The 11,279-nt window shown below is 42.0% G+C and overlaps 1 protein-coding gene across 6 annotated transcripts in view; it reads right to left on the bottom strand.

Moving 5' to 3' along the window:
• The window catches only part of UAP1 (UDP-N-acetylglucosamine pyrophosphorylase 1), a 37,858-nt gene extending 27,220 nt beyond the window's left edge, over window positions 1-10,638 (bottom strand). For 2 of the 6 annotated variants that reach the window (XM_033196036.1, XM_033196032.1), the window contains exons 1-2: window positions 10,493-10,638; window positions 5,962-6,290 (exon numbers count right to left, since the gene is read on the bottom strand). In XM_033196036.1, the coding sequence (XP_033051927.1) occupies window positions 5,962-6,241 (280 nt within the window). In that variant the 5' untranslated portion in view covers window positions 6,242-6,290; window positions 10,493-10,638. Of the gene's footprint in view, window positions 1-5,961; window positions 6,291-9,715; window positions 9,942-10,289; window positions 10,354-10,492 lie in introns of those variants that run through there. The other 4 variants (XM_033196038.1, XM_033196035.1, XM_033196033.1 and 1 more) reach the window with 4 other exon arrangements.
• Between the last annotated feature and the right edge of the window lie 641 nt (window positions 10,639-11,279).

Consider the following 11,279-nt stretch of genomic DNA (forward strand, 5'->3'; position numbering starts at 1 on the left):
TCTCTTCCTTAGATGGGTTCCCTAAATTACTGCTTCATTCCTACTCTCCAATTGTTTCACGTTTAAAATTTTGCTAACCAACAGCTCACAGTGGCTTCATTCTTTATTCAGATAAACGGCATGTGTTTGTTTCCTAAACTCCTGTTCACTCTTCAGTGCTTCTTTCCATCTCTGAACCTGATAACCAGTCCAGTCATCAATTAACAGTGGCACTGAGATGATGCCAACCAGATGTATATTACCAGGTAGATATACATTTACATCTCATCTCTATTTAACCGCAACTATTACAATGAATTATAACACAATCCACATATATTTGCAATAAAAAGGTTTTTCATTAACTTCTTCCTGTTTACACACCTCACTTATAAGCAAACAGCGAAAAACAAGAGAAAAGGCAGCAGTCCCTGGAGAACCAAGGCCAGCTATAATTCACAAATGAAATGCAGCTACAGCTATTGTTCACAGTATCAAATTGGTGTACACTGGCTGAAGTACTCAGTACTCATCTACTTCAGCTCTGTTACTACAATAAAGTTGCAATGTTTATCAAAAGTATGCAACACATAAATTAGTATCTGTCTTCTGATGACAGATAAAATGCTGTTTTGAATTAAGTGGGCCAATAAAATTCAATAAGTTTTTTGGTTATATGGCAATTATACATTATTTCAAACTGCGTTTGTCATAACATAAATTTTATATGGGCAGCACAGCACCTACCTGAAAAATGTTAACTAATTATAAATGTATTTAAACCCAAGTGACAATTAGGAAATTACAAATTTCTATCCTAAAGCTACCTCTGCAGAAATACTGAAAAACACTGAAAAGTTCAACACTGTATCACCCTTTCTATCTCTCCATGGTAAGACATAAAGGTTAATTTTCCTACACAAGGGAACTCAACACAGGCAAAACTGAAACTGAAATTGAAAAAAGTGGCCAGGTGCAGTGGATCACACCTGTAATCCCAGCACTTGGGAGATAGCTCACACCTGTAATCCTAGCACTTGGGAGGCCAAGGCAGGCAGATCACTTGAGGTCAGGAGTTCAAGACCAGTCTGGCCAACATGGTGAAACCCCATCTCTACTAAAAATACAAAAATTGGCTGGGTGTGGTGGCAGGCGCCTATAATCCCAGCTACTGGGGAGGCTGAGACAGGAGAATTGCTTGAACCCAGGAGGCAGAGGTTGCAGTGAGCCGAGATCGTGCCACCGCACTCCAGCCTGGGCAACAGAGTAAGACTCTGTCTCAAAAAAAAGAAAGAAAGAAAGCCAGACTGACACATGTCCAGGGCTGGAGTATATCTCTCTCCTTGGAGAGTCATGCATTGTGGGCCCAAGAGAATCTAAGCACTTTTTCTGATAACATTCACAAGAAACAGAAAAGCTTACAGTGGCCTGTCAGAGGTCAAATGCTTCCTGGATAACTTTCTACTTAGACTAGTTCCTTCTGTAGACTTTAACAAAGAAGACAGCACAGGTCCTTTTGGAGTAAAGCACTGTCAGAACTTCCATTTAAATTATCAGAACTCCAGGACAAGTAGAGTTGGGTAAACAGGCTATTCAACTGCTAGAAATAAAGGAAAGCTATCCAAGAAAGTTAGAATAATTTAAGTCTTTAATTTTTAATCACGTTATAGCTGAAACTACAGTATTTCCCCAAAATAGTAAGCACAAAAAGCAGAGTAATCAGGAAAATCTCTATCTGAACCAGTTTTAGGTAGCAGAGATTACATTAGAAGAATTTCATTAGGTATGATATGAGGATAAAAATAACATGATGTTTGGGATTTGCCTGAAAATACTGCAGCAAAGGAAAAAAAAAAGAGGGAGAGAGAACGCAAAAGGAGCAAAACTTTCACAATTTTTAATTAAGGTGGCTTATGAGGGGGTTCACTGTACTGAATTTGCCGCTAAATATGTTTCAAAATATCCTTGACATTTTTCATGATAAATTCTTGTGCAGGCTACAAAACTATACAACGCACCACAATCCCAATATATGCATGTGTGTGCGTGTGAAAGAAAATACTGTAAAATATTACTAGTGAGTATTTCTGGATGGTGGAATCACAGAGATTTGTATTTTTTCCTTTGTAATTTTTAGTATTTACCCATTTCTCTAAAATAAATATGTATTTTTTTTTTTCTTTTGAGATGGAGGCTCGCTCTGTCGCAATCTCAGCTCACTGCAAGCTCCACCTCCTGGGTTCACACCATTCTCCTGCCTCAGCCTCCCGAGTAGCTGGGACTACAAGCACCTGCTACCACACCCAGTTAATTTTTTGTATTTTTAGTAGAGATGAGGTTTCACCATGTTAACCAGGATGGTCTCCGTCTCCTGACCTCATGATCCTCCTGCCTCGGCCTCCCAAAGTGCTGGGATTACAGGCGTCAGCCACAGTGCCCAGCTGTATTACTTTTAAAATAAAACAAATCTATTAAAAACATCAGTATCCTAGAATTCAGAAAATGTAGAGGGAGATAATGTTAAGAATGCATTTCTTCTAAACAATCCACTTACTTTTCTACTATAGTGCTATATGGTAGAGAAGCACCATTATGATTAACAGGAAAACATCTCATAGGCAAAAAAGGCTAAGACTGAATACTAATTAGATATTATAATATAAAATTGGTAGATTTGTGTTCAAATAAGCATGCATTTGTTTTAATAAATGGGAATTTTTATCAAGCAAACAGGTTTTCCCAGTGTATCTTTACTAAAATAACATTCTCAAAGCTGGTAATTACTTCTCTTTCAAGATCTCAGCTTTGTAAAATAAAAATTTTCTAGTTGTTCCTCTACATTCCTTTTTCTACAACTGGCTAGAAAACTTCAAGAAATAAAGCAAGATCTCTCTTTAACAAGGAATACAGTGGTCACTTATATTCATCCTTCAGAAATAAATAATTTTCCACTCTAGTTGTAAAAATGTCCATTATCATCTGAATAACCACCAGATACTTTGCAACTACTGGACAATGCTTTCATTCCCCCAATCTGAGGAGGTGGAGGTGTGGGGAAATAAAAACTGTCCCTGATACAATTACCAGGATCTTCCTACTACCTGAAATACAATGCCATGATCTTCGCAATGGCTTCTCTTCCCTTTGATAACTTACTGCAGAAACTTCATTTTGTTATGAATTTGCAGATACATGATAGTTTCTGGCTAAGTGAAAAGGATATAATGTCCACATAAAGTCTCCTTCTCCACCCTTACTGTTTAAGCTACAGATAAATATCTTTCCCTTGACACTAAGCCAAAAGGAAGTTTACACCGTGTTATGCTATACTTGGTTCTAATAGTTCCGGATTTTAGTTTACATGAAAAGTCATAAAAGTAGACTGGCTTCACATAGTCCAACAAAAAGGCCATAAAGAAGACTCAAATTATAGGATATCTTAATTGTGGCTTATGTTCCCCATTACACAAGGTCAAAGCTTTGACTTTCCGTAAGAGTTACTACTAATACTTCATCCCATTAAAATCCCAAGGAAAAATATAGGCAACTGGGATACTAGAGGGTAAAGAAAGGCCTGTGTGGTTTTTGGTTTGGAATAGTAGCCTTTTTGAAACCCAGGGAAGGAGGGAAGGATTAGTGAATCCAAAGTAACAGGAGTCATGGTATCACTGAAACTCTTCATTCACAAGCACTCATCTAGGCATCGTTCTCTCACATCTTAGTGGCAGAGCCCTATCCTAGGTAAAAAGCTAGGTTAGCTTGGTTAACCACCAAGCATTTTACATCTAAAAAGCACCTCCTTGAAGAAGATCCAATTGTTTTCAAACTGTTTTTAAACCTCTGAACTCTTTTAAATAAAACCTCACGTAAAGATCAAATACACAGAACAGAAAAAAGTAGAACTACTCATAGTGGAGAACAAAGGGGTTGAAGACCTACCAGTTTAGTATCTGCTCCCTCCCTCCCTCCCTATAAGAGGCAGCTTCTCCAACAGTGAAAACCCTTGGGTTCTTTGGAACACCCTTTGAAAATCAGTAAATTTGTGAGCCTGGAGAAAGACAGAGAGAGGTATACAGCAGGTTGATAATGCCAGTAATCTTTCTTTTTACAAGGGGTGAGGGGATGCCAAAGAGTGGAAAACAAAATAAAAATAGCCATGTTATAAATACAGACTATAAGATTGTATGTATAGCATTACTACACATCTATGAAATCAAATATATATACAATCTGCCCGGGCACACTGGCTCATACCTGTAACCCCAGTACTTGGAGAAGCTAAGGTGGGCGGATCACTTGAGATCAGGAGTTGGAGACCAGTCTGGCCAACATAGTGAAACCCCCTCTCTACTAAAAATACCAAAAACTTAGCCAGGCATGGTGGTTCACACCTGTAACCCCAGCTACTCAGGAAGCTGAGGCAGGAGTATTGCTTAAGCCTAAGAGGCAGAGGTTGCAGTGAGTGAGGAACACACCACTGCACTCCAGCCTGGGAAACAAAGCGAGGCTGTCTCAAAAAAAAAGGACAAAGAAACAAAAAAGTAAGTATACAATCAAGTACTGGGTGGTAATGTGAGCAAATAAAAATATAGCTTTGATGAGATTATGGGCAATCTGTTATTTCAAGAATATTTTTGCAATAAAATAATGTATTTTAAAAAGTTAAGGAAAGTATTTGCCCAAGCTCTCATTCACAGTTGAGAAAATGAGGCCCAGATGTGACAAGGATCATGTACAAACACTCAGGGAATCATCTACAATATTTAGTCAACATTTTACTTACAAAGGAGTAATAGATTATAAAAAGCACAGCTTTCAACTACACCAAAAGCTACAGTTGAGCTATTTTGTCATTCTCAAAAGCACAAATTAGTATTAGGTTAAGGGGACAGATTTTTTTACATGCTTTAGAATGAAAAGCATTGGGGCAATTCAATAAACACTTATTGATCAACTTATAACTATAAAACTCTTGTTCTAAATGCTACGTAACATGCAGAGACAACTAGTACATGGGCTGCTCTTCAAGAATTTACAATGCACTGAGGAAGACAAACACCTCTTATGATAAGCTAGAATGAAATAAAAGCATGAACAACTAATTCTAACTTGGGACACAGAAGAAAAGGTCACAGATCAAATATTATGTGTAGTGAACCTTAATGAATGAGTGTAAGTTCCCCAAGTGGCAGAACTACTGCACCGTACAACTCCAAGAAATGACCTTACAAGGTGACCTAGCTAGGTAGAGAAAGGGCAAAGGGCACATCAAGCTAAGGATAAACATAAGCAAAGGCAGGGAAAGGTGAATTATTTCGGGGAAAGGTGAATTATTTGGTTCAGCTAAAATGTTGACTGGAAATATGGGTTAGGGTCAGGTTAAGGCATTAAAGATTAAGCCAGCTGGGCTAGGCACAGTGGCTCACACCTGTAACCCCAACACTTTGGGAGGCTGAGGTGGGCGAATCACTTGAGGTCAGGAGTTCAAGACCAGCCTAGCCAACATGGTGAAACCCTGTCTATACTAAAAATACAAAAATTAGCCAGGCATGGTAGTGCATGCCTATAATCCCAGCTACTCGGGAGGCTGAGGCACAAGAATCACTTGAGCCCAGGAGGTAGAGGTTGCAGTAAGCTGAGATTGCCCCACTACACTCCAGCCTGGGCAGCAGAGTGAGACTCTGTCTTAAAAAAAAAAAATTAAGCCAGCTTAAACTTAAGTATTTAACTTGTGCTTCGGGAAAAGAAATCTAGCAGAAGTATGGAAACTAAGGAGGGAAAGAGACTGAAGACAAATTAAGACTTGAGTGAGAGAAGCCTTGAATGGAGCATCAAAAATAAAAAGACAATTTTTGTCACTTTCTGCTAGATCACCTGGTTTAATGTAGTATGAATCAAAATATTAGTGACATGATCCAGCTACCTGAACAATTTTAGTATATCTCAAATAAACTTCAGAAGAAATATGTACATGCCCAGTACCTTCGCTTTCCCAGGCCTGGAGCTGATCTTGATCCCTTGTAGCACTGCCCAATACCTCTCGAGGCACAGGCTCCATTCGTGCATCCACATTCTTTTGGTGAGAAGACTGGTTAAATCCTTCAATGGCCTTTTGGAAAAAGAAGTTCAGCTCCTCAAAATTCATGGCCTGGAGCTCTGCATAAAGTTCTACCTGTTGGGCTTCTTCAAGCTCATTCCAGAAATGTAGTAGGTGCTCTTGCCCAGCTTTGGACAACGTGAGTTTGAGGTCATTAATGTTCATAATGGTCTAATAGCCAAGCTTTGTAGAAATAGGGGTGTAATGTACGTACCTATAAACCGAAAAGAGAAAAATAATTAATGGCACGTCAAAATTCAACCTCCAAAATTGAGGGGGTTTTTCCCTTCTAAAATAAGAATGTTTTTAAAACTTGATGTTAAAAAAATTAACTTCTGCTTTTCCATCACTCAATATTTGTAAGAGATCAAATGTGTAAGACAATAATATGCACCAGGCACTTCTAAGTACTTTACCTTCATGGTCTTGTTTAATTTTCAACAACTCTATGGCATAGGCACTATTATTACCACTCCTTTACAGTTGAGAAGACAGGCAGAGAGGCTAAGCAACCTAACAAATGAGTGGAGCTGGGATAGGAATCCAGGCAGCCTGATGACATGGCTCACACTCTTTAGCACATTTAGTTGTCTCTGTATTAGTCCTTTGACCACTAAGCTACCACTGAAAGAACACCTGACTATTTTACATTTAAATGTTTTCCTTGTATCTCTACTGACAGAAATACTATTAAGTGTTGTAGTCAGTATACCGAAATATTCAGGAAGACAGAACTACCTATAATAAGGAAAAATACATTTCATTTCATTAGCAACTTCTGCAAAGAAGCAATAACACATCTATTGTCTCTACTCACTAAAAACTTGGGTCCTCCTTAAAGAGACAAGCAATATACATATAACAATCAGTGAATAAGACAAATGTTTTCTAAAGAGCTATATTCTGTGATAATATAGTAAAATGTTAAACTTCATTGTGCTAAAAAATAAGAAAATGAGGAAATATTTAATCTACTTGCCCAATATAGACAAATGCAACAGGAGATAGGTGTTTTCTAGAAAGTTCACAAACAGGCACGATCTAGCCGTATGTTAAGGGTTGGGCAGACTACATAGATAAGATTAGAGGCCAGGCATGGTAGTTCATACTTGTATTCCCAGCACAGGCCTCTGCTCAGGAGTTCAAGACCAGCCTGGGCAACATGGCAAAACCCCACCTCCACAAAAAACACAAAAATCAGCCAGGTGTGGTGACATATGCCTATAGTCCCAGCTACTCTACTCAGGAGACTGAGGTGGGAGGAACACCTGAATTCGGAAGGTCGAGGCTGTAATGAAGCGTAATCACATCACTGTACTCCACCCTCAGCGACAGGAAATTCTATCTCAAAAAAATAAAAGATTAGGAAACAAGCAGAACCTGGTGGCCATAAGGAGCAAGTATGTGTGGGATGGAAAGCAGTAAGAAGGTTAACGTATGACAAATGACATAAAATGGCCTGGGGTAGGGCTAGATCATGAAGAGTCTGAAAACTAACCAAAAGAATTTAGACTTTAGAGAATAAGTAATAGAAAGTGAACAGCAGATTCTCAAACAGGGCAGCGTTACCATGCTTTAAAGAGATCAGAGAAAGGAGCAATGGCATACAATAGATTGTAAGGAGGGACAACTAGAAGCAGGAAAAGAAGTTAAAAGACAATTGCAGGTATGAAATACCAAAGGTCTGAACCAGATTAGTGGCAGAGAAAATAAGAGTGAAAGGAATAAATCTGAGGGTCACTGTAAAGAATCATCACTGCATTATAATTGCTTCGATGTGAGGGACAGAGGGAAAAAGTAGGTACTAAAGACACTTATCTTCTCCTACGAGAACAGTGAAAAGTAATACACATGGTAGTTCAGAGCACAATTCTAGGCTCAGCTGAGCCACTTAATTTCCCCATGCCTCGGTTACCTTGTCTGTAAAATGAGATTAATAATAGTATCTACCTCACCAGGATCATTAAACATCAAACACCATTTACAAGCTCAGATCTAGAGAACCTACATCTGTGTGTTCTCTGAGGTGGTAATAACAACACTTAGCTTTCAATGTTCGTATTAAAAGGCATTCCTATTGATTTATATAGGTTTCAAGAGTCATGATGCTATTATTTTTTAACTTTAAAAAATCACATTAAAAAAGACACTTGAGAGGAACAGGTTTATATTAAATTATTTTCCAAGTAATGTAGTTTTTCCCAAGACCTCATTTATGCTACTGCTTTGCCTCTGATTTAAGAGAGTACATTGTAATAGGAAGATCAGCAAGGAACCAGACAACCAAAGAATAGGAAGTCCCTGTTCTTGGTCCTTCTCCATCATTTGATTCTATGCAATCATTTTACCTCCCTGTGCATATACTTCCTCATGAATATAAGACAACCAACCTTTCTCACATGCCTTCAAGAGAGTCAAGAGTAAAGAGTGCCCTGTCTGCTAAAAGGCATACACAAACATATTATTATAACATTTTAAGATATAAACCAAACTTTTCTAAAAGGTCATTAGATACTCCTCCACCTTCAGACACTTGGAAAAATGAATCCATGCAAATAAGATACCTCATAGGGCCGGTCGCGGTGGGTCATGCCTGTAATCCCAGCACTCTGGGAGGCCGAGGCGGGCAGATCATGAGGTCAAGAGATGGAGATCATCTGGCCAACATGGTGAAACCCCATCTCTACTAAAAATACAAAAATTAGCTGGGCATGGTGGTGCGCACCTGTAGTCCCAGCTACTCAGGAGGCTGAGGCAGGAGAATCGCTTGGACGGGGGAGGTGGAGGTTGCAGTAAGCCGACATCACGCCACTGCACTCCAGCCTGGCGACAGAGTGAGACTCTCCATCTCAAAAAAAAAAAAAAAAAAAAGGTACCTCATAGGTTACACTTTGATATCTGGACCTAAACCACTGGTCACATGTACTCATTTACATGTATATAATGTTTATAATGTAACAACCATACTTGAGTTTTAGACAAGCACAATTCATCTATTATATTTATCTGAGGCAGATGTAAGCATCTTCATGCCACAAAAATAGTACCATATTTCCCATTAATGATGTTTAGAGGCGTGTGTGTAATGGTAAGCAGCAATGAACAGAACAGTTAAAAGACAAGAATTTTTATTTTGACAACCGAAAACTGAAAAAGTTGAAAATCTGCTCTAAAAATTATAACAAAACTTGGTACATGCCCACAGCCTAATCCATCTGCATCAAAACATATGACAAATTTGGCAATAATCTACCATTATCAAAATATTTTTATTAGAATTTAAATACCAGTATTAAAGAAATCCAGTATTTCTCCCTCCTTTTCTGGCCTCCCCCACCCGGCCCCTATCTCTGCTGGTATATGTATGCCCTCGAAATGATTAAGTAAACCTCTTACAGCTTTTAAAACACAGTATCAGCGTTGAGACATAACCACCAACTGAATCCTATAAATGCTTGGCAGCACAGCCTAAGAAGTCTTTCTTAGCTCCACCTAAGTGAGCCAACTAACAGTGAAGGAATAGACAACTGCCTTGAGTTTCCGGCGAACTCTTGGGTCCACACCCAGTGAATTTCACCTAAAAGTCTTTAAACTTTTGCAATACCAAATGACACACACATATGATCATAATCCTATTACCTGATTCCAGATTTCATAAACCATGTAGAAGTTAAGTGTAGCACAGCGTCAGGCCAAAGTTCAAGCAGCCATATGTTCAGCATATATGTACTTAGCCCTCCAATACCATCCTTCTGTTTGGCCAAGCAAGGGGAAACCCAGAAATTTCAATTCTCTCACTACCAGTATCATGGCAAACCAAACCAAAAAAAAAGAAAGAAAAAAGTGGCAAGCAAACAGGTTTTGTCCCACTGTCCTGTCCTCCAAATGTATCCCGTCTTTGTCAGAGCTCTCAATTCTTTTTCTCATATATTCAAGATACACGAACTCGCTTCCAACTGACAGTTCCAACGATCTCCTGTCCCACTGGAGGCCCCCATACTTGGTGTAACTGTCCACACGGCCCTAGCCTGAGAGCCTCGAGGTCTCTACTGCCCACCCGGGAGAGACCCCACTCCCAACCCCACACGCCTACACAACCCCCTCGGACTCCAGACACTGGCCCAGACCTCCTCCCACAACGCCTCCAGTCCATCTGGGGCGAGATCATTCCATCCCTGGCCCCGCCATCCACCCGGCTGCCCAGCCCACACACCCTCTCGCCGGGTGGCGGAGGACCGGGCGCGACTGAGGGGCGCACGGGCTGGGGTGTGTGTGTGCTCGGTTGCCCGCGCTGTGCACGTTCGCGCGACGCGTGTCCACGTCTGAGCGCGTGGCCTTGTGTGCGGCGGGGCCAGGTCCTCCGCCCGCCCAGGTCCAGGGCCCCGCCGTCCCCTCGCTGGGCTGGGAGCCCCTCACCTTCCTCTGCGCGACCGCAGCTACGCCTGTCTCCAGCTCCTTCCGCGCGGCCACTCATCGGCGTCCCGCTCCCGCTCCGAATATATACCCTCATCCGGGGAGCCGCGGCGGCGGGGCGGGCCGGGAGCTGGGGCCAAGGGGAGCGCCAGCCCAGGCCACCCCGCCCCTCTCGCCACGAGTGGCTGCCGGCGCCGGGAGGAGTGGAAGCCGACCGCCCAGACACGTCAGCGTCCGGGGCGCAGATGACGACGCGGACGCAGCCAGGGGCGCCGGGGCGGGGCTAGGGCCGGGGGCCGGGCATGAAAAGAGTAACCCGCCGGGGGCGGGGCGGGGCCTAGTGTGTCACTCATTCTCTGGTCCAATGGGGATAGTCCTGGAGCGCAGTCGGCTGGCGGCCCCGTCTCTCCAGCGCACTGGCTGAGCCTGGAGGATATCAGTTGGGTCCGCTAGGAGGGGCCACGCCCGGGCCGGCAGAGAGCGCCTACTGGGTTCCAGGACTCCTGACGTCCCTAGGTTGTACTGAGACGTGCGAGTCCGAGGCTCTTGGCCCAGCGGCACGAGGCACAAGCGGGCCACAGAGATGGGCAGGGAGCTGTGTCCCCAAGGTGGCGGATTTCCGAGCCACCTATGCGGATGGTTGGGAAAGAGCGGCGGATTTTCCTGCGGAGAAACTTTCAGGGCGGGCCTGGCGCGCTCTCTGACCTTGGGCTAGTTATTTTGTGTGCAGTTCGCAGGATGCCTGACCGAGCTCCAAACTCGCTCTCTGGTTGTGTTTTGGCTCCCAAGA

The sequence above is a fragment of the Trachypithecus francoisi genome, unplaced genomic scaffold, assembly GCF_009764315.1.
Source record: "Trachypithecus francoisi isolate TF-2019V2 unplaced genomic scaffold, Tfra_2.0 Lachesis_group5, whole genome shotgun sequence".
NCBI classification, from domain to species: Eukaryota; Metazoa; Chordata; class Mammalia; order Primates; family Cercopithecidae; genus Trachypithecus; species Trachypithecus francoisi.